The sequence below is a fragment of the Melanerpes formicivorus genome, unplaced genomic scaffold (genome assembly GCF_026170545.1).
Source record: "Melanerpes formicivorus ecotype bairdi unplaced genomic scaffold, bMelFor1.0.p_v2 SCAF_47, whole genome shotgun sequence".
NCBI classification, from domain to species: domain Eukaryota; kingdom Metazoa; phylum Chordata; class Aves; order Piciformes; family Picidae; genus Melanerpes; species Melanerpes formicivorus.
The window spans coordinates 2,145,977-2,167,812 of record NW_027142399.1 but is presented as its reverse complement, the minus strand read 5'-3'; the positions used below and the strand labels follow the sequence as shown (position 1 = coordinate 2,167,812).

General features: G+C 47.6%; 1 protein-coding gene across 4 annotated transcripts in view; it reads right to left on the bottom strand.

The window, feature by feature from the left end:
• The window catches only part of UBASH3B (ubiquitin associated and SH3 domain containing B), a 278,462-nt gene that overhangs the window by 217,816 nt on the left and 38,810 nt on the right, over nucleotides 1–21,836 (bottom strand). For 3 of the 4 annotated variants that reach the window (XR_010989934.1, XR_010989933.1, XM_068159991.1), the window contains exons 2-4: nucleotides 2,048–2,101; nucleotides 1,283–1,469; nucleotides 559–757 (exon numbers count right to left, since the gene is read on the bottom strand). Coding sequence is in view for 2 of the 4 variants with exons in the window: in XM_068159991.1 (XP_068016092.1) it covers nucleotides 559–757; nucleotides 1,283–1,469; nucleotides 2,048–2,101 (440 nt within the window). In the remaining 2 variants the exon portion in view is untranslated. Of the gene's footprint in view, nucleotides 1–558; nucleotides 758–1,282; nucleotides 1,470–2,043; nucleotides 2,102–21,836 lie in introns of all 4 variants that reach the window. The other variant, XM_068159992.1, reaches the window with a different exon arrangement.

Below are 21,836 nucleotides of genomic sequence, written 5' to 3'. Positions count from 1 at the left end.
AGACCACTGGTTCTGGTTATCTCCCCTCCCTGGTTCCTCATGGGTTCCCCCATCTGGAAGCAGCGCAGGACCAGGCGACGGAGCCATGTGTTGGTAGTGGGATTTAAAAAGGTTCCCTTCTAGGTAGCCAGAGCACTTGGGGTCCTGTCACAGAGCCCTGTTTGCATCTCAGAAATGCAGCAAAAAAAAATAAAAATGAACACAGCCTTTATGTGGCTGAGGAAAGTTTTGTGGCAGTGGCTTGAGGTGGTGAGTAGAGCAGGAAATGCTCAGCCTTGCAGACAGAGCATCTATCGGAAAGGTTAAGGAACCACCAAATGTCAGCTTCCCTTTAAGGAGATAACACATGAGATTAAGTGTAAGGTGATCTTTGAACTGAGTAAGCACTGAAACCCAGAGCACCCCGTGAGGTGTTCCTCTTGGGCTCTCAGTCTTCAGGCCACTTCTAAAAATTAAGAGCATTGACTTACTGAGCTTTGTTTCTTCCTGCCATGGAAACTTTGGTTTCTCAGAATGCCCAGGCTTTGACCAAGCCACGAGCTCTTTGAAGTCACTCACCTGCTTTAGAAGCAGCCTCTGCAGCAAAGTCTGCAGCAAACTTCTTGAGCACCTCAGCACTTTCTTCCTTGACAAAGAGCCCAATGAAGTTTGAGGATGTGTAGAGCTCCAAAGGCAGAGGGGCAGGGAACTTGCATTTCCACCGCATCACAGTGGCCTGCAGAGCTTCAGTGAGAGCATCAACCTTGCTGTCCTCACACTGCCAAAGGGAACAGGAGAAGCGTTTCTCAGATGGAGAGTCATTCCTTATGCCTCTGTTTAGCTCTTGGTATAAAAGGAGAGGGTTGGGTGTGTGGGTGTGTGGGTGTGAATGCTCTACCTTTGTTGTAATGCAGTGAGAAAAAGCACAGGGTGCTACAAAAAAGGTACATTGAGAACTCATCTGCTCCTCCCTTGTCCTCAAATCAGGATCAGCTATCCCCAAGTAACCTTCCTAACCTCCCCTTCCCTCCTCCCAATCTATTTCCATGTTAACTATTCCTTAAGGTTAGGAGAATTTGGTTTTCTGCTGCTACTCTCCCCTGGAAACAAGCTGCTTAGAGCCCAGTAACCTTCTCAACAAGCCCAGGCATCAGCAGTAGTGGTAGCCACCCTCCCCCCAGCCCCCCAGCACAACCCCTTCTGTAGCCACTGAATGAAGTGTGTCATGTCTCCAGGCTGAGCCTGGCAAGGGCTGCTCATGAATGCATGCATAAAGGCAACGGAAAGAGGAGCGCTGGTTTACCATAAAGAACTGGCAGAGGGTGATGTGTGGGAAGATGTTGTGAGCTTTGTTCTTCCCACAGATCTGCTTTGACTGCTGCCAGAACTCAGAGAGCTTCTGAGCCAGGGGACCGGTGGGGCGCAGGTAGAGGACGTACTCCCGGGGCAGGGTGTCATCAAGGAATGGGTCACCCACATGGGAGAACAGCCTGAGGGGGAGAAAGAACTGTTAGATTGGCAGATAAAGACATTGTATTTTCATCAAAATCAACTTTCCTTGCCCTCACTCCCTTTTTGTTCTCCTTTTAGGGAACAAACCAGCTCCAGCAGGTCAGGCAGAGGTGCCTTGTCTCACTTGCAGCCCATTACCACTCCTAAGTGATACAGAAAATTGGGTTTTAGTTTCAGGCTGAGGCTCTGAAGATCTAACCTGGGTCACTGCTTCTGCCTTTCAGTGTACAAAACACAGGGAGGAGAGCACTAGAAATTGCTCAACACCTCTGAAAAGGCAGCTCTCAGTTTTCTGTTCAGGTGCTAGGGTGGAGAGCAGAGTGGCTTCTTTCTCTCACCTCTTCTTTTGCTGTTACTCAGGATCACAAGCCCTCAGACAAGGCTTGTTTCTGGGTTGCTTATATACAACCCTTCATTTTGAGAGTGCTTTTCAGATAATGCCCCTGTTTTAAACACATCCCACACCCTAATGGCTTAATCTTTAACATGAAATTCACTGATTCCTTTTATTCCTTTTTTTTTGGTGTGTCTGAAACATTTACTACTTCATACCAACCAGTCGCATGCTGCTTGAACGCTTCTTCCACCTGTGGATGCCAGTGCTTTTTGTCTGAAGAGAGAGCAGAACAAAAAGAGCATTTCAGTGCTGCTGGATTGTATGGCTGTGGTCACATCTACTGCTTCCTCCTGGGGATGAAGCTGGGACTGTGTTTGGAAACCTATGGGATATGCTCTCCAGACTGATTCCCTCAGCCCCGGGGCTTGCTTTTCCCCATGGGGCTTGTTTTTCCCCATGGGGCTTGCATGCTCACATTCTCTCCAGCACAAGGACATGAAACTGTTGGAGCAGGTCTAGAGGAGGCCACAAAGATGATCAGAGGTCTGGAGGACCTCCCCTGTGGGGACAGGCTGAGAGAGCTGAGGCTATTCAATCTGGAGAAGAGTAGGCTCCAGGGAGACTTCCAGTACCTGATGGGGGCTACAGGAGATCTGGGAAGGGACTTGTTTTACAAGGGCTTGTTGTGATAGGACAAGAGCTAATGGATTGAAGCTTGAGGAGGGCAGATTTAGACTGGAGATTGGGATGAAATTCTTCAGAGTCAGGCTGGTCAGACACTGGAACAGGATGCCCAGGGAACTCGTGGATGCCTCCTCCCTAAAGGTGTTCAAGGCTAGGTAGGATGAGGCCTTGAGCAACCTGGGCTGGTGGGAGGCTACCTTGCAGGGAGGTTGGAGCTAGATGATCTTTAAGGTCCCTTCCAACTCAAACCACTTTATGCCACCTGCCAAATTACTATATGCAGTCTGAGTGGCAAAGCCCTGCAACCTGTCCCTGTGTGAGGCAGGGACCTCTGCATTTTCCCTGCTTGGCCCAGCGTTTTGCTGCATAGTGAAGCACCAGCGATTGGCATTTAATGACCTCTTTGCTGGTCATTTGCTTAACGTGACAGCTAAAACGTTTAGGTCTGGAAGTGCAGAGGCTGAGGACACGAAAAATGCAATTGCCACCAGAGGGCACAAACCAGAGGTTTTTCAGGCTACAAGAAACTGCCCACATTTGCTAGCTCCCTTCATTTCTTGCTACACTGCAAGTGCTCTTTTGCTTATTTCCCTTCAGGCTGCCTGCAAATCCCTTTTCACTCCAGCTAGGAAGACTCAAGCCTTCTGTTCAGCAAGCTTCCCAGTTGCAGAACAAGCCAGCACAGTGCTGTTGGACTTGTAGACACAGAGTAGTGTTTTTTCAAATGCTTGGTGTCAGCATTGAAATGCAGCTGTGGATCAGCTCAGCTTTGTAACACTTGAGGCTGCCAAAAGCAGGAATTCACCCAGAATCCAAGTGGCATAAATATTTAGCAAAAAAGTATGAATGAAGGAGGCAGAAAAAGGACAGAAACCTTAGGGCCATGGGGTAGAACTCAGCCCCTCAGGTGCCATGAAGGCAAATTCAAGATCAGTGTTCCATACAAAGAGAGACTGAGGGAGCTGGGATTGGTTAGCCTGGAGAAGAGGAGGCTCAGAGGAGACCTTATTGCTGTCTACAACTACCTGAAGGGAGGTTGTAGCCAGGAAGGGGTTGGTCTCTTCTCCCAGGCAACCAACACCAGAACAAGAGGACACAGTCTCAAGCTGTGCCAGGGGAAGTTTAGGCTTGAGGTAAGGAGAAAGTTCTTCAAGTTGTTGGCCATTGGAATGTGCTGCCTAGGGAGGTGGTGGAGTCCCCATCCCTGGAGGTGTTCAAGAGGGGACTGGACGTGGCACTTGGTGCCATGGTTTAGTAGTCATGAGGTGTTGGGTGACAGGTTGGACTTGCTGATCCTTGAGGTCTTTTCCAACCTCATTGATTCTATGATTCTATGCACCGTGTGGGATCTGCTGCAGGAAGATGCTGCTGGCTGGTTACAGGAAGTGAGTCTAAGCAATGGAAAAGGATTGTGGCTCCAGAGTCCAGCTCATGGCTTTAGAATTAGGGCAGCCAGGACGCTCCATAACTTCCTTTTTTTCTGCCCATAGTGCTGTGCAGGATGCTTGCTGCTCTCTGTCACCCTTTCTGTCTTGCAGTGATGACTTTCAAAAGCACTCTGATAAGCGTGTGGGAATGCTCCCTGTTACCCACCACCACCGAGACATGTGTTGTTGACTCAGCTGTGTTTCAGCTCTGCCCTTGGCTTCTCCACCCCTTGAATATGCATATTTCTGTTCATTTTGAGAGTAAGAGGAAGGTAGAGAGATAATGTTGCAAAAACAACAAAAAACCCAAAAAGGGGTGGGGGGGCTGAGTTGCAAATGTGTGATTATGAAAATACTTCCTCCTGAAGCATTTTGCTGCCCTTATCTGCCAGCACTCGTTTGAGATCAGCAGATTGCTAGTCCAAGCACCTGCCTTCTGGAAGGATGGATCTTGCATGTTCAAGGTTGTAGCTTGGTCTGTTCTATCTTGCTGACCTTTCCCTAGCCTGGCTCCCATGCACGATGCAAAACAGCCACTGCTTTGCTTTGCTTTGAAGAGCAGTTCAGACAAGAGCAAAGAGCAAAATGCTCTCCCTTGCACAGGCTGGGACCCTTTCAGGGAGGCTGCTTCTTCAGCCAGCAATGTCCAGCTGCCTCAGCTGGCTTACTGTGGATCATCCCTGCCCTGGTTTCATCATCCCTCTCTGTTAAGTTGCCTTTGCTCAGTTCACCTCCCCTCTTGCCTGGATTGTTTATGCTCTTTAAAACACAACTCAAATGTGACTCTCCTAACCGTACATCTTGCTACTGGAGCCTGTGTTGCATCCTAGGCAGTGAATTTCAGCCTCCCAGTAAAGCTCTGGCTTTGAAATGAGCAGTTTCTCCTGTTACAAAAAGTGAGGGCTGACAAGCTGGCTTTCACTCCTTATTTACTCTCTCCAGACCCCAGAGCAGATCTCTGAAGGAGTCATGCACAATCTAGCAGGACAGATGGTTCTGCCACCCACCCTTGTTGACTTGTTCACGTAATGAATTGATGTTTCCTTGGAACAAATCACACAATAGAGCTCTGCTGGAATTGACTGCAGCTCCTTCTCCACTGCTTTTGGACTCCTGGGACCCCAAAGAGCCTTAGAAAATATTAGTCTGGGCCCCCAAAGACGTTTGTTCATCCATGGTTTCAAAAGGTGCTTATCTCCTCCATGGGGACACTAAGCTCCCTTTTCAATTTGATTTCCAGTGCAAGGAGGAAACACTGCAGAAAACAAACAAAAGCCAGGGTACATTTTTATCACAGGGCCTGAAGCTGAGAGACTTTCTTCTTTTCTTTGTTCTTTTCTTTTTAATGTAGTGCTGGGAATGGTGATGATCACTGATAAACCCCTGCTGCTTAGGCACAAAAGAATAGAATAGAATAGAATTAACCAGGTTGGAAAAGACCTTCAAGATCATCAAGTCCAACCTCTCACCCAACACCATCTGATCAACTAAACCATGGCACAAATTGCCTCATCCAGGCTCTTCCTAAACACCTTCAGGGATGGTGACCCCACCACCTCCCTGGGCAGCACATTCCCATGGCCAATCTCTCTTGCTGGGAAGAATTTCCTCCTAACCTCCAGCCTAAACCTCCCCTGGCACAGCTTGAGACTGTGTCCTCTTGTTCTGGTGCTGCTTGCCTGGGAGAAGAGACCAACCCCCACCTGGCTACAACCTCCCTTCAGGGAGTTGGAGAGAGCAAGAAGGTCTCCCCTGAGCCTCCTCTTCTCCAGGCTAAGCAACCCCAGCTCCCTCAGCCTCTCCTCACAGGGCTGTGTTCCAGACCCCTCCCCAGCTTTGTTGCCCTTCTCTGGACACCTTCCAGCAACTCAAAGAATTCAACTGATTCTTTGCTCTTCACCTCCAAAGCAAAGCAACTCAAATTTTACCATACCATTACCTTATTCCTTTTAAGCTATTAGTAGAGAAGGTAATTGGACTGAAAACCGGCGACAGAACACTCCTGAAAGCATGGCTTTATGCTTGCAAGACTCTACTCTCAAAACATTCCAATTCGAAGTGCTTCCCACAATGCCATTGCAAGGATGGCCATCTATTTTTGCTAAGGTCTTTCTAACAAAAGGCTTTAGTTTAGCACTAGCTGTCTTGGAAGTGAAGCAGCTGGGTTCAATCACCTGGAAATGATCAGTTCCTATCAAGGCAAGAGCAACTCCTGAAGATTTCAGCAGGAGTTAAACAACAAGTCCAGGTAGACAAACACCACAGCACTTAACCAAAGCAACATCATCTGCATTTAAACGGTGTGCACAAAAAGGGGGTGGAGATTCATTACAAAACAGGGCATGCATCGAGTCCCTCCCAAACACCTTCCTCTGCAGCCACCAGGGTAGAACCTGGAGAGGACCTCCCAGCACTCCAGATCAACTCTTTAAAAGCAGAGTACTCAAAACCAGTCACACCTATGTTTGACCACTTACAAAGTGGCCTGGTTTTTCACAACTGCTGAGTGCAGGGAGAGCTGGAAGGCATATTCTGCTCCTGAGAAAATCAGGTCACTTAATTAGGTGACTAACTATGGCTTAGGTGCTCGGATTCACTCGTGCTGGGCAGCAGGTTTGGGCTGCAGTATTGTAGCTGGTGGTGATGCAGATCCACAAGAAAAGGAAAACAGAAAGGGCCAGAAAATAACTTACCCTTCAGAATCTACCAAACTGGCATGGTACACTAACCTAGCCTGGTCATGCAAAAATTGCAGCTGGATTCAGTCAGGAGGTGTAAAGCTCTGTGCAGTATTACTAGTCCCTTGAGCCACCCAATTCCTCCATCTCTGAACCTCTGCTGCCTCTGAAAGTCTTTTAACAATGCACAGCAACATGCAGAAGCAATTTTGAACTGACAGCAAGGAAGAGGCTGTGTTCAACTGCAGGCCTGGAGATGGGGAGTTTAGGCAAGGGAAAAGCAGATCCTAATAGTGCTGTCAGAAAGCACTGCAGTTACTTTAGCTATCACAAAGAATCAGAGGGGTTTGACTCTTCAGCCTCCATGGCCTCCCTGTGACACTCTTCAGTATCAAGTCACAAGGAAAGTCTTTCTCCACTCAATCACTGGTTAAAGAGCATGAAAATATTGCTAAGAAGCGGCCCAGCCAAACAGCTGACCCCTTAGCCTGAAACATTGCAGCAGAACTGCTGTTGCTGCCCTGGCATACATATTCCTGTCTAAGTGGTGCCCATCCCAACCCCAGCCCACTTAATAGTTGAACTCACAGCTCTGCATGCTGCAGAAGTTAACTCATTACTGCTGAAGGGTTTTTGATTTCCTGCAGTCTCAGGGTAGGGGGAAGAAAAAGGCAAAGAAGAAGGGAAAAAAAAAGGCAAAGAAGGAAAAAAAAGGCAAAGAAGGAAAAAAAAGGCAAAGAAGAAAGAAAAGGCAACTGGGGAGAGTCAATTCAGTTAGGAAATATATCTCAATAAACATAAAGTGTAATGGCATAATCCCATTTACTTCAGAGGAAATGGCTGTAATGGGGAATGATGCATTGACCATAAAAAGAACCTTCAGTCTCAGAAGTACCACACAGAAATCCTCCCTCTCTAAGAGCTCAGCTTTCTTTTCTCGTCCAGGTTAAAGAAAGGAGGCTGTGTATGGCTGCCAGAGGGACTGTAGTGTGCAGGGTTAAGGGACTGAGATGGGGAAAGTTAATGCAAGCAGCACAAGAGCAAGGGTTGGGGGTGAACAGCTTTGAACTGGGGTGGGAAAGAAGAGTGTGTTTGTGCATCATGGCCATGCAGGGGCTCTAGCCTCCACTACAGCCAGGCTGGACTGCAGGGGCCAAGATGTTTCAAGGCTATACCTTGAGTACTGTGTTCAGTTTTGGGCCCTTCACTAAAAGAAAGACATTGAGGTGCTGGAGTGTGTCCACAAAAGGGCAACAAAGCTGCTGAAGGGTCTGGAGTACAGGGCTGGTGAAGGGCAGCTGAAGGAACTGGGATTGCTCAGCCTGGAGAAGAGGAAGCTGAGGGGAGACCTCATTGATCTCCTCAGCTCTCTGAAAGGAGGTTGGACTGTGGTGGGGGTTGGCCTGTTCTCCCAAGGAACTATCAATAGGATAAGGGAAAATGGCCTGAAATTGTGCCTGGGGAGGTTTAGGTTGGAGATTAGGAAAAAATGGTTTCCTGCAAGAGTGGTCAGGGATTGGAACAGGCTGCCCAGGGAGGTGGTGGAGTCCCCATCCCTGGAGGTGTTCAAGAAATGATTTGCCATGGCACTTTGGGCCATGGTTTAGTGGCCATGGTAGTGGTGGGTTGATGGTTGGACTGGATGATCTTAGAGGGCTTTTCCAACCCAAACAATTCTATGTTTCTATGAGTCTATGCTCAAGCCCTCAGAGCTGGACCTTCAGGCTCATACAGAGCAGAGATTGCTGCAGGCAATCTCCTCTCCGCTTCACATTCAAATAGACCAAGGCTGAGTCACACAGCTGATCTCAACCCTCGGGTCCAGAGAGCCTGTTTGTTCTCCAGAAGCAATGTCTAATTCATGAAAAGTTGGCCCCTCTGGCTGATGCTTTAGGACTGAATTTCCCCATCTCCACTGGCTCTCCCTTTGCTATAATAAGAAGAGATTCAAAGCCTGCTGTCAGCAGCGCTGGCCTCTCTCTGTGTGCAAGAGGGAGCTTGCTCTGCTGCCTGTTCCTGCTCACAAAGGCTGTAGAAAATGCCAGCAGCAGCCTCCACCTCTGATCCACCTACAGTTGTCTGCCTACAGAGGCACTAAGGGATTTGTGAATGAGCAATGGAAGGATGCAGGCAGGCTGTAAAAGAACGGCAATGACTAAACCTTCCCTTTTGTTTTGCACCTCAAGCCTGGGCAAACTTCTTATCTGCGAACAAAACCCCTCGGGGGGGGGGATGAATTCATCATTTCAAGTAGCCCCTGAATCTTTGGCCCATAAAAGATTGAGCTGTGCAAATAAAGGTTTGTTGGAAGCTGCATTAAGCATGATGGAAGCACTTGGCTCTGCTCATCGTGGGGCTCAGTTTGAAGGGCCGCCTGACATGATAAGATAGGAATTGTGGATCATGATTTATGCCAAAGGAGTTTGAAAGATGAAGGCTGTTGAACAGAACTTCTTTCCCCCCCCCCCTCCCCCCTTAGGATTATAAAAGAGGCATTTTTATTTTGGCTTGTGTGTGTGTATAAAGTACAGATCTGTGTGAAAAACAATCCCTTCAAATAGGCACATGGAGCTTTTTTAAGCTCAACTTTTTATCAGTCTATGTTGGGTTACAATGAAAGAATAGAAAGGGAGATGCTGGCTGGCTTCAGGGAGTGGCAAAATCCACAGCTTTGGGAGAGGTTGGCTGTAGCTGCTCTTTGGAGCATGCCTGTGAGCCCAGGTTTATAGGTCAGAAGCCCTCCCCTTTATTTTACAAGTCAAACTTGGTCATGGGTGGGAGGTCCTGAATTTAAGCCCTGCTGCATGGCAGCACTGTGTGTAGGGAAGCAGTTGTGCATTCCTTGCACAAGCAGGGGAATTCCCAGCCTTTTGTGACTGTGTGTTTGTTTCCACACTTCCCATCAAGTGACATTTACATAGTCCTTAATTTTTTTCCCCCCAGTTGTCATCAATTGTTTCTATCATTAGCAGCACAGTCTGCTCTGGGCTTTCAAGGACAAATTCTACACTGAAGCCCAGTTTTGCAAGCAAACTTTCCTTCCATCTGATGGCTTTTGATGTAGGGCAAGATACCCAAATTGCAAATAACTGACCATGTCTCTCATGAATTGTTTTTGTTCATGGAATCATAGAATGGTTTAGGTTGGAAGGGATCTTGAAGACCATCCAGTTCCAACCCCCCTGCCATGGGCAGAGACACCTCCCACCAGCCCAGGTTGCTCAAGGCCTCATCCAGCCTGGCCTTGAACACCTCCAAGGAGGGCACATCCACAACCTCCCTGGGCAACCTGTTTCCAGTGAGGGTGGGGAGACGCTCGAACAGGTTGCCCATTGAAGTTGTGGATGCCCCCTCCCTGGACATGTTCAAGGCCAGGTTGGATGAGGCCTTGAGCAACCTGGGCTGGTGGGAGGTGTCCCTGCCCATAGCAGGGAGTTGGGACTGGATGATCTTTAAGGTCCCTTCCAACCTAAGCCATTTTGTGAATCACAGAATTGTTAGGTTGGAAGGGACCTCAAGGATCATCCAATTCCAACCCCCTGCCATAGGCAGGGACATCTCACACTACATCAGGTTGTCCAGAGCCACATCCAGCCTGGCTTTAAAAATCTCCAGGGATGGATGAGGTTTCTACCACCTCCCTGGGCAACCTGTGCCAGTGTCTCCCCACCCTCACTGGAAAGAATTTCTTCCTAATCTCCAGCCTAAAATCTCCTCTCTTCAAGTTTAAATCAATTCCCTCTCATCCTACCACTACAAGCTCTTGTAGAAAGTGCCTCCCAAGCTTTCTTGTAGCCAGCTTCATGTACTGGTATTCTTTCTGAGTGTTCTCCACAAAGGAATGCCCACAGGGAAGTGTTCTGGCCTGCTGAGTTTTCATGTGGGTGATTCAAATGAGTTCCTCTGAGTTCTCAAGATGCAGGCTTACAGTTGGTCACCAAAAATCATATGATACCATTTCTGTTCTTATTTGGGTGACCTTACTTCTATAAATAGGGATGGAACAGGAAGATATCACTAGGGATCAAGTTCCTGTTTAGAGTAGGGGGTTGGGTAGGTTCCTTTACTGCTGTTTAAGGGGGGAAGGGAGGAAAATCAAATAAATTTGGTGTTTTAACCCAAGTGCACAGCAGAGGAATTACTTTTTCTTCCCTTCACTGAGCTTTGGTCTCAGTCTTTCAAGCATTATCTTCTGTTGCTTTGCACCCATGCTATCGGACCTGAAGTCTTCCTGCTGTTTAACTGCACGCCTCCAACTGCAGCCACATCCCTCACCCAAACGTGAGGTCACTGCTATACCCTGAGCTCCCCTTAGGAACAGGCTGTTCAGTACAACATCCCCAATTTAGGTCAGTGAGTGCTGTAAGCAGATCACAGCCCTGCACAGCCCCACATCTTGCCTGAGAGACAGGAACTTCCAGAAGAGGACGGGGAACTGCTCGGTGGCTACGGTGACTGCAAGATCTCAAACTGTGCTATATCCTGTGGGTCACATAAATATTTAGAGAAGGTGCCTGACAGCATGAGAAGGGCTCAGTAGCTCTCTTCCTCCTCCTTTCCCAAGGGCTGGCTGCTTACTCCCAGCTATTGAACACTAAGCTCTGGTGATAGTAAAGAGAGAGAGAAATGGCAAACCCTCGCAGCAGTGAGTTTGGGAAATGCACTGCTTTGTATTTCCAGTTCCATGTAAAATGCTGGCTGCTTTATATTTCTCTTTTAATCTAGAGGCCAGTCCAGCTGGCAAACTGCAGCCTGGCCACATGATGATGATGATGGTGGTTATTTTTAAGTGCAAAGAGTGACGGCCTGGGCGTGTGGCTCTCTTTTAGGTGTTTATTTTTCTAAGTTATGTAAGATTTTGAAGGCGGAATTTTTTTTGCTCCCTCCCTCCCCCCCCCCCCCTTCCTCCCCTCCTTTCTTCAGCACATGTACACTAAGTCATTCCCCTCAATCCTCTGCTTAGCTGGCTTGTTGCAGGGAAAGAAAAGGGAAGTACAGACTCATAAAAAGCCTCCAGGACAAAGGCAGGAATGTAGCAGCCATTTAACGTTTGCAAAGAGATAGAGGCTTTAAAAAGGAAGCAGGATATTATTTTCTGTAGAATAACACTACAGCTTTTTATGAGGCATGGCCTTAGGTGTCCAAGCCCTGAGCTCCCAGGTGCCAGCCATTCCACCAGGTCCCTCCACATGCTGGAGAAGCAAGGCACAGGTATTTCAGCTGGGCTGAATGGAGGTTGTAGTCCGGTGGGGGTTGGTCTCTTCTCCCAGGCAACCAGCACCAGAACAAGAGGACACAGTCTCAAGCTGTGCCTGGGTAAGTTTAGGCTTGAGGGGAGGAGAAAGTTCTTCCCAGAAAGAGGAATTTGCCATTGGAATGTGCTGCCCAGGGAGGTGGTGGAGTCACCATCACTGGAGGTTTCATAGTTTCATTCAGGGTTGGAAGGGACCACAAGGATCAGCTAGTTCCAACCCCCCTGCCACGGGCAGGGACACCCCACACTAGATCAGGCTGGACAGAGCCTCATCCAGCCTGCTCTCAAACACCTCCAGGGACGGGGCCTCGACCACCTCCCTTGACAACCCATTCCAGGGTTTCACCACTCTCATGGTGAAGAACCTCCTCCTCACCTCCAGCCTCAATCTCCCCACCTCCAGCTTCATTCCATTCCCCCTAGTCCTGTCACTACCTGAGATCCTGAGAAGACCTTCCCCAGCCTTCCTGTAGGCCCCCTTCAGATACTGGAAGGCCACAATTAGGTCACCTGGGAGCCTTCTCTTCTGCAGACTGAACAGCCCCAACTCCTTCAGTCTGTCCTCATAGGAGAGGTGCTCCAGGTCATAGGAGAGGTGTTTAGGAAGAGACTGGCTGGGGTGCTTGGTGCCGTGGTTTAGTTGATTAGATGGTGTTGGGTGATAGGTTGGACTCAATGATTTCGAAGGTCTCTTCAAACCTGGTCCATTCCATTCCATTCCATTCCATTCCATTCCATTCCATTCCATTCCATTCCATTCCATTCCATTCCATTCCATTCCATTCCATTCCATTCCATTCCATTCCATTCCATTCCATTCCATTCCATTCCTCTTCTGCCCCTTTATTCTCCTCTTCAGTTTCAGATGCAAAACCTTGCCATAGATTCAGAGCCATAGAATGGTTTGGGTTGGAAGGGACCTTGAAGATCACCCAGTTCCAACCCCCCTGCCATGGGAAGGGACACCTCCCACTCATTCAGCCTGACTTTGAACACCTCCAGGGAGGGGGCATCCACAGCCTCCCTGGGCAACCTGTTCCAGTGTTTCACCACCCTCCCTGGAAAGAATTTCTTTCTAATACCCTGTCTGACCCTACCCTCATTAGTTTGGCTTGCACACTGTTTTCCTTTTTGCTTTTTGGATGCCATTCCTTGTCTGCCTTCTTAGTTCTCTTCCTTTCCTCCTTCTGTGCAAATCAAGAAATGTTTGTTTGAGCAGGAATCCAGAAGGTGGAGATAGAAGTAGATGATGTCTCACCATTTCCTAATGAAACCATGAGAGCTGGCAGAACCTCGGCTGGCTGATTTGGAAAGGTTCACAATCTTGGGGAAAGAGTGACAGGGTTAAGGAGGAGAGGTTATACCTGCTGCTCTTAAAGAGTTCACAGAACTCTGAATACTAGCAAAATAGCCAAATGCAGAGGATGCAAAGACACTGAAGGAGAAGGTGGTTGTAAATTGAGCACATTCATAGAATTGTAGCATTGTTTTTACCTAGAAAAGACCTCAAACATCATCAAGTCCAACCACTGACCCAACACCACCATGGCCATTAAACCATGGCCCCAAGTGCCATGTCCACACCTTATTGAACATCTCCAGGGACAATGACTCCACCACCTCCCTGGGTAACCTTATTCCAATGCCTGAACAGTCTTCTCATAAAGAAGTTTTCCTTAATAACCTAAACATCCCCTGGCACAACTTCAGGCCATTTCTTCTTGTTCCATCACCTGATACTATGGAGAAGAGAACAATTCCCATCTCACCCCAACTTCTTTTCAGGGAGCTGCAGAGAGCAATGAGGTCTCCCCTCAGCCTTCTCCAGACTAAACAACCTCAGTTTCCTCAGCTGCTCCTCACCAGCCCTGTTCTCCAGATCCTTCACCTGCTTTGTTGTCGTTCTCTGGACATGCTCCAGCAAATCAGTGCCTGTCTGTCTTTCAGCAGAGGCTTGTCCCCTTCAAATGCCTGACTTCCACCCTAGCCAGACTGCTGCAGAGCGATCAAGGTTCCATTATTCAAACAGTGCAGTGCAGGAGAGCAGAAGCTTTCATCCCAATGCTATTAATACATTTTTAGCTAACCAGGAAGACAATGTCTTTGCAAGGAGCCAAGTTAGAGGTTTAAGTATGCTCAAATGTACCATCTGGAGTTCCAGTGATAGCCAGGAAAGGAAGCAGTTGTCATGCTGATTGGAAATAAATAAGTTCCCTTGCAGTGTTCAAGACAAATGTGATGCTTTCTTCTTTCTAATTGCCTTTCTTCCTAGGCAGGAATGAGCTGGGATGGAAGAGAGATTTGCCATCCCTCTTTTCTGTGTTGAGGTCCTTTTAGGGCTGGCAACCTCTTCTTTTCTCTCATCATGGGTGGGTTCTAGGCAGAGTGTGGATCTGCCACATGGCTTGCCAGAGCGGGAAGCTGGGCCAGGTGGCTGCTGATGGCACGTGGTGCCCGGTGAGCTCTGCTCAAAATCTGCATCACAATTGTCTTGCTGCCCCTTCATCAGCACCTGCCTCTCCATCTGTCACCTTCCCTTCTACTCTGAGTGGCACAGCTCTTTGTTTGGAGGCCACTGTTTCAGCAAGTGGCCACAGTGCCCAGCACAGCTGGTAGCACCAGGACCTGCTTCTGAAACAGAGGAGTCGCCACGGTGCTGGAGCATGTCCTGCACACCCCAAATCAGAGAGGGTGAGATAGGAGGTGGAGAGACAAGGAGCTACCCAATGCCACACAGGTGATGAGAGAGGGCATGGTCTTGCTGTGGATGCTCTGGTGTGCTGTGATCTGCCTGCATTGGGGCTCCCTGGAAAGATGTTCGGGAGGCTGGAGCACCTCCTCTGTGGGGACAGGCTACGAGAGCTGGGTCTGTTCAGCCTGGAATAAAGAAGGCTCTGGAGAGAACTTCTAGCAGCCTTTCAATACCTGAAGGGGGCTATAAGAAAGCTGGGGAAGGAGTTTTTATGAGGGCTTGTAGTGATAGGAGGAGAGGGAATGGATTGAAGCTTAAGGAGGGCAGGTTGAGACTGGAGATTAGGAAGAGCTTCTTGACAGTGAAGGGCGGTGAGAGAGACTGGAACGGGTTGCCCAGGGAGGTTGTGGCTGCTCCTTCCCTAGAGGTGCTTAAGGCCAGGTTGGGTGAGGCCTTGAGCAACCTACTCTAGGGGAAATTGGCCCTGCCCATGGCAGGTGGGTTGGAACTAGATGATCTTTAAGGTCTCTTCCAACCCAAGCCATTCTATGAATCTCCACTTGCTTTTCTGTGCTTAGTTCCTTAAGGCAACCCCATTTGACTTCTTTGCATGTAGCATTTTTTTTTACTATCACATAGATCTTTAGGAAGAGGGCAAAAAAAAAACAAACCCAAAACCAACCAAACAAAAATTAAACCATAAAGAAAAAGCCCCAAGTAGCAATTTAAAGTGCCGGTGTTAACATTTTCCAGCTTCTTGGGGTTTCAAAACAGGAAGTTTGGGGGTGGTGCAGTTGCACAACTTGCCAGCAAGCTGCAGTTCTGTGAGCTTGGTGGCACTGGACTGTACCAGGAACTTGCTTGAGCCCTGCAGGGCCAGCAAAGCCCTCTTTTTTTTCCCTTTTTTCCCCACTATGAGGGTGACAGAGCACTGGAACAGGCTGCCCAGGGAGGTTGTGGAGTCTCCCTCTCTGGAGATACTCAAAACTCGCCTGGATGTCTTCCTGTGTGATCTGGTGTAAGTGATCCTGCTCTGGCAGGGGAGTTGGACTGGATGAGCTTCCCAGGTCTTTCCAGCCCCTGAAATCCTGTGATTGACACTCTTGAATGTGCCCAGAGAAGGGTAACAAGGCTGGGGAGAGGCCTCAAGCACAGCCCTGTGAGGAGAGACTGAGGGAGCTGGGGTTGCTTAGCCTGGAGAAGAGGAGGCTCAGAGGCTTCTTGCTGTCTACAGCTACCTGAAGGGAGGTTGTAGCCAGGTGGGGGTTGGTTTCTTCTCCCAGGCAGCCAGCACCAGAACAAGAGGACACAGTCTCAAGCTGCGCCAGGGGAAGTTTAGGCTGGTGGTGAGGAGAAAGTTCTTCCCAGAGAGAGTTGTTAGCCATTGGAATGTGCTGCCCAGGGAGGTGGTTGAGTCATCGACCCTGGAGGCGTTCAAGGGGAGATTGGACGTGGCACTTGGTGCCATGGTCTAGGCATGGGGTCTGTGTTGATAGGTTGGACTCGATGATCCTCGAGGTCCTTTCCAACCTAAGTGATACTGTGATACTGTCCCTGGAGGTGTTCAAAAAGGCTTGGATGTGGCACTTGGGGTCATGAGGTGTTGGGTGACAGGTTGGACTTTGAGATCTTTGAGGTCTTTTCCAACCTTATTGATTCTATGATTCTGGGACTAATTCTTAGTGTGACACAAGGAGGTTTGGATGTGCTGCTCCTATTAGTAGGAGCATTGTGGGTTTAGCTCCTTTTGACTACCAGTGGAGAGCTTTGTTGTTCTCCAGAGGGAGCAAACGCCACAGCTATGGGAGAAGTTTTCCCAGCCCTACAGAGAGGAAGCTTTTAGAGATAACATAGATCCATGTCAACAGGGTATAGCTAAAGACTGAAAACAGAGCATTGAGCTACTCAGGTGTGGATCTCATGGTGAAACTTGTGATGCAAACTTCCTTCTAGGTTAGAGTCCAGGTCTTTGTATGATACACATCCTCAGAGGGAGTGTTTAAATGTTTGTCTGAACCTGCTCAGACTTGACTGCAATGAGATTTGGGCCACACCATCCACTTCAATGCAAACAAGCAGCACTCCTGAAGGTTTGTTCAAAGAGAGTGAAGCATCAGGTTGGGACTTGCATAGCTAAATCCACTCACTGTCTCCATCCCTTTCCATCTAGCAGAATATATGACAACTAAATCTCATTACAGCCTCCTAATTTACTCAATTTCCTATCAGACTTGGTCAGTGCATGAGATGGAATTGCCTCCTACCACGAGAGAAGGTGATGGTTGATACCAAAGCAATGCTATTTTGTGGTTAGTCTGAGTATCTGTTTGCTAGGGATGGAAGAGTTAAATCATAGAATCAGGGTTGGAAGGGACCACAAGGATCATCTAGTTCTAACCCTCCTGCCATGGGCAGGGACACCCCACACTAGAGAAGGCTGGACAGAGCCTCATCCAGCCTGGGCTTAAACACCTCCAGGGATGGGGCCTCAATCACCTCCCTGCACAACCCATTCCAGGGCTTCACCACTCTCATGGGGAAGAACTTCCTCCTCACCTCCAGCCTGAATCTCCCCCCCTCCAGCTTCATTCCATTCCCCCTAGTCCTATCACTACCTGAGATCCTGAGCAGTCCCTCCCCAGCCTTCCTGTAGGCCCCCTTCAGATACTGGAAGACACCCCTGTCCTGACAGCTGGGCTCTGCAAGCTTAATTTGGCATTCTTGGCACTAGTCAGGCTTTGCAGTATCTCCTGCATTTGGAAGGGCCTGGTTGTGGTCATTCTGACACTTTATTTTCTTCTCAAGCAGTCATTTTCTCTTCTTTATGGGCAATGACTGTTTAGCAGGAGGAATCTGACATGTGGCATACAGCAGTGGACTCACATCTTTGCTGAAAAGGCAAACCCCAGGGAGAGAAAATGGGAAGTAGATGCCCAGCAAGAAGCTAACCACAATCTCACACCTAAAATAGACTCACGCAAAGCAACAAGAAGGAAGTCTAAGAAACTAAGGAAGGTGGAAGGAAGAAGGGTGGAGTGCTGAGATAGTTGGGTTAAAGGGAAAAAGAGACACTCAAAATAGCCTCCTGCTCTAGACAGCTCTGTTCAGGAACTCTTTCAAGCCTTGCTTGTTTTCAATAATCCAAATATTTAATGGTATTTCAGATAATTATTCCTCACTTGCTGTTTCTTGCCCTGCAGGTAGGAGCAAATTATGTCAATATTTGTATGGGAGACCTGGGCAAGAGCCCTGAAGGGCTGTAAAAAATGGGGGAAAGAAGCACTAATGCAGTAGATGATGAGGCACACTTGCCAATGACTCACAGCTAAAACACAACCCCTGAACAGTCTTGGGGTTGGGAGGGCCACAGTGTCCCATCTTGGGGTGAGAAATTGCACACAGACCTCAGCCTCTAGCCTGAGAGGTTCAGTAGTGTGTGGTTAAACCAGTAAACTATAGCTAATGATGTCAGAGTTTCCATTAGGGGGAAAAAAGGTTAGTAGCAGCTCTGGTCTGAAATTCAATTTGGGTCTGCATTTGGTCTTTTCAGGTCATTCTGTGGTCTTCAGCTGACACAAACCTTTGCTAGTAAACCCCCAACCCAGGGCATAAGGAAAACTGCAGTTAGATGAAGCTGTGACAAAAACTCAGGTGAAAATATTAAAGGCAACTCAGCTTTGGCTTGCTGCTTCCAATTGCTGTTGCAAGAAGAAGTAAATTTAGGATAGGATAGAATGGAATAGGATAGGGTAGAATGGAATAGGATAGGATAGAATAGGATGGGATAGGATAGAAAGGAATAGAATGGGATAGAATAGAATAGAATAGAATAGAATAGAATAGAATAGAATAGAATAGAATAGAATAGAATAGAATAGAATAGAATAGAATAGGATAGAATGGAATAGGATAGGATAGGATAGGATAGGATAGAATGGGATAGGATAGGATAGGATAGGATAGGATAGAATAGGATAGGATAGGATAGGATAGGATAGGATAGGATAGGATAGGATAGGATAGGATAGAATAGAATAGAATGGAATAGACCAGGTTGGAAGAGACCTTCGAGATCATCGAGTCCAACCCATCATCCAACACCATCTAATCAACTAAACCATGGCACCAAGCACCCCATCAAGCCTCCTCCTATTTAGGCTGATGTGGATGCTTTTGAGAGCTCTGTACACTAAAGGGAGGTGGCATATAACCTAAAGAGAGGTGGGATACCTAAACTGGAATGAAGAATTGCTGTGTTGGCATCTGTCCCTTGCCAGTCTCAAGTGGCAGAAGCTATAGAAGCAAAGTACAACAATTTTGCTGCCACACCACTAATACCAATGAGAAGGGCAGAAACTCTTGGCCAGACATGAAATCCAAATACCAGGTTATATATTACAAATTACCCCCATCCCTGGAGGTGTTTAAGCCCAGGCTGGATGAGGCTTTGGCCAGCCTGATCTAGTGTGAGGTGTCCCTGGCCATGGCAGGGGGGTTGGAACTAGATGATCCTTGTGAACCCTGACTGATTCTATGATTCTACCTAGCCAAAAGCATCTGGCAGGGTTTAGGTATGGAAGGGTTAAAAACAAAAGAGCCACATTAAAAATATGGTTGAAGCCTAAAAGGGAACAGGAAATGAAGAATTGTGATAAAATGAGAAACAATAAGATAAAGAAGGATCTGAGAATGTCATGAGAAAATTTTACCACAGAGTGGGAATGTTTCCCTGCACACTTAACTGATTTTACTTTCCAGTCACTATGGCTTGGTTTGGTTTGGTTTTTTTCTTGACACAGTCTCAAGCTGTGCCAGGGGAGGTTCAGACTGGATGTTAGGAAGAAATTCTACACAGAGAGAGTGATTGCCCATTGGAATGTGCTGCCTGGGGAGGTGGTGGAGTCACCATCATTGGAGGTGTTTAGGAGGAGACTTGATAGGGTGCTTGGTTGCATGGTTTAGTTGATTCGGTGGTGTTGGGTGATAGGTTGGATGCGATGATCTTGAAGGTCTCTTCCAATCTGGTTCGGTTCTATTCTATTCTATTCTATTCTATTCTATTCTATTCTATTCTATTCTATTCTATTCTATGCTATTCTATTCTATGCTATTCTATGCTATGCTATTCTATGCTATTCTATCCTACTCTATGCTATTCTATCCTACTCTATGCTATTCTATCCTACTCTATGCTATTCTATCCTACTCTATGCTATGCTATTCTATCCTACTCTATGCTATTCTATCCTACTCTATGCTATTCTATCCTACTCTATTCTATCCTATCCTACTCTATTCTATCCTACTCTATTCTATCCTACTCTATTCTATCCTACTCTATTCTATCCTACTCTATTCCTTTCCTACTCTATTCCATTCCTACTCTATTCCATTCCTACTCTATTCCCATTCCTACTCTATTCCCATTCCTACTCTATTCCATTCCTACTCTATTCCATTCCTACTCTATTCCCATTCCTACTCTATTCCTATTCCTACTCTATCCTACCTCTATTCTACTTCTATCTGCTCATATTCTTGCAGAATATGTGAGGGAATTGCAATAACTAAAAAAGAAAATAGGAAGACCTTAATGAGACCTGGATTTAGTAATTATCCCTGCAGCAAAGAGTCCTTCTGCATCTATTTAACTTCAAGCATCTACTTAAAGACTTCAGTGAGGCAGAAGCAGATGCCAACTGCTCTTCTGCAAAGCATGTGCTGGGAGGTCATTGCAAATCAAAGCTTTGAGTCTGTTCTTTCTTCTAGCAGAATTTCTAAGGATTTAAAGCAGGAGTTTGCCTTGATAAAAGTAATTAAGGTTTTTTTCCCTGTTCACTGCAAACCTGGGGATTTGATGCTAGCAAAGAACAAATGGATGTGCATTTGCTGCAGCAAGAATGTATTTATAGTTCCCACTTCCTCACAAAGGGTTCCAAAGCAGCACACCTGACCCAGGGACTGTCACAGCCTCCAGCACATCACTCCTTCAGCTTCATCCTCTCTCCACAGGATTCTCCTTGACCCAGTTCATAGCCTGTAGTTAAGGGCTTTCAGATCTAGCAGGTGTCACAATGCATTGGTTATTCTAATGCTTAGTTCTTATATTTACTGAGGAGTAAGTTCAGCCTTCTGTGCTCCAGGATGTCTCTTTCTTCATAGATTCATAGAATGCTTTGGGTTGGAAGGGACTTTAAAAATCATCCAGTTTTAACCCCTCTGCCATGGACAAAGACACCTTCCACCAGCCCAGGTTGCTCAAGGCCTCATCCAACCTGGCCTTGAACTCCTCAAGGGAGGGGGCATCCATGACCTCCCTGGGCAACCTGTTCCAGTGTCTTACCACCCTCACTGTCAAGAATTTCCTACAGTGCTCTCTGCAAGTGCATCACTCTCCAGGACCTAGCACAACGGGGTTCAGGGACCTCAGCAAGGGCATCACCATAGAAGATCAGCTTGCCAGGTCTCTCCCCTAATCATTCAGTCTCTTCTGAGCCATATGTATGAGTGCAAGCAGCATTAGGTCTTAAAAAGTGCTCAGCACACAGTTTCATCTGGCCTCAAGGGATGGCAGTTCCCAGGAGCTAAGCACTGCTGAAAACCTGTGAGCTTTCCAGCACAGAGCAGAGTGGTGCTCAGCTCCTGTGCTCTGCACATCAAGAACTGACGTGAAGTGGGTCCCACAGCTGGGTTATGTTACATAACTACTCCTCCCTTCTCCTCTCACCATCATCACTTTAATTTCTGACACTGAACAAGTCAGGCACTGGGAGCAGTGGACTAGAAGCAAGGAAGCAGATAGATCCTGCTCCTTTTGCCTCAGAAAAGCTTGTAGTGCATGAGGCTCAGAGACATAACCTGGCCTGTCCTCTGCCTCTTCTACTCACATGCTTGGCCAATGTGACTACTGATGTTTTGTGGCTGCTCAGGTACCTAAATAGTGAGAGATTTGGGGCTTCCATTTAGCTAGGTTTGGACCATAGGGCTTCTCAAGTGAGCTGTGCTGTCTGAGCACAAAGTGTTTGGGTTTTTTTTGTCCTGATTCTTCCTTTGCCACTCAGCAAAGGCAGCTAGCACCTCGCCTCAGTGCTTGCATCCCCCATGTGGAGGCACACTCCATCCTATTGCCAGGGCTGTGTAGGAGCCCAAGCCTTGGATGCTTGCCTTGGAGACCTTGTTATCCAGATTGATCTTTTCAGGCAGGTACTGCCAGCCAGCCATGAACACTAGTATCACCTCATGCCCATGGCATAGCTCTCCCCCACACTGGAGT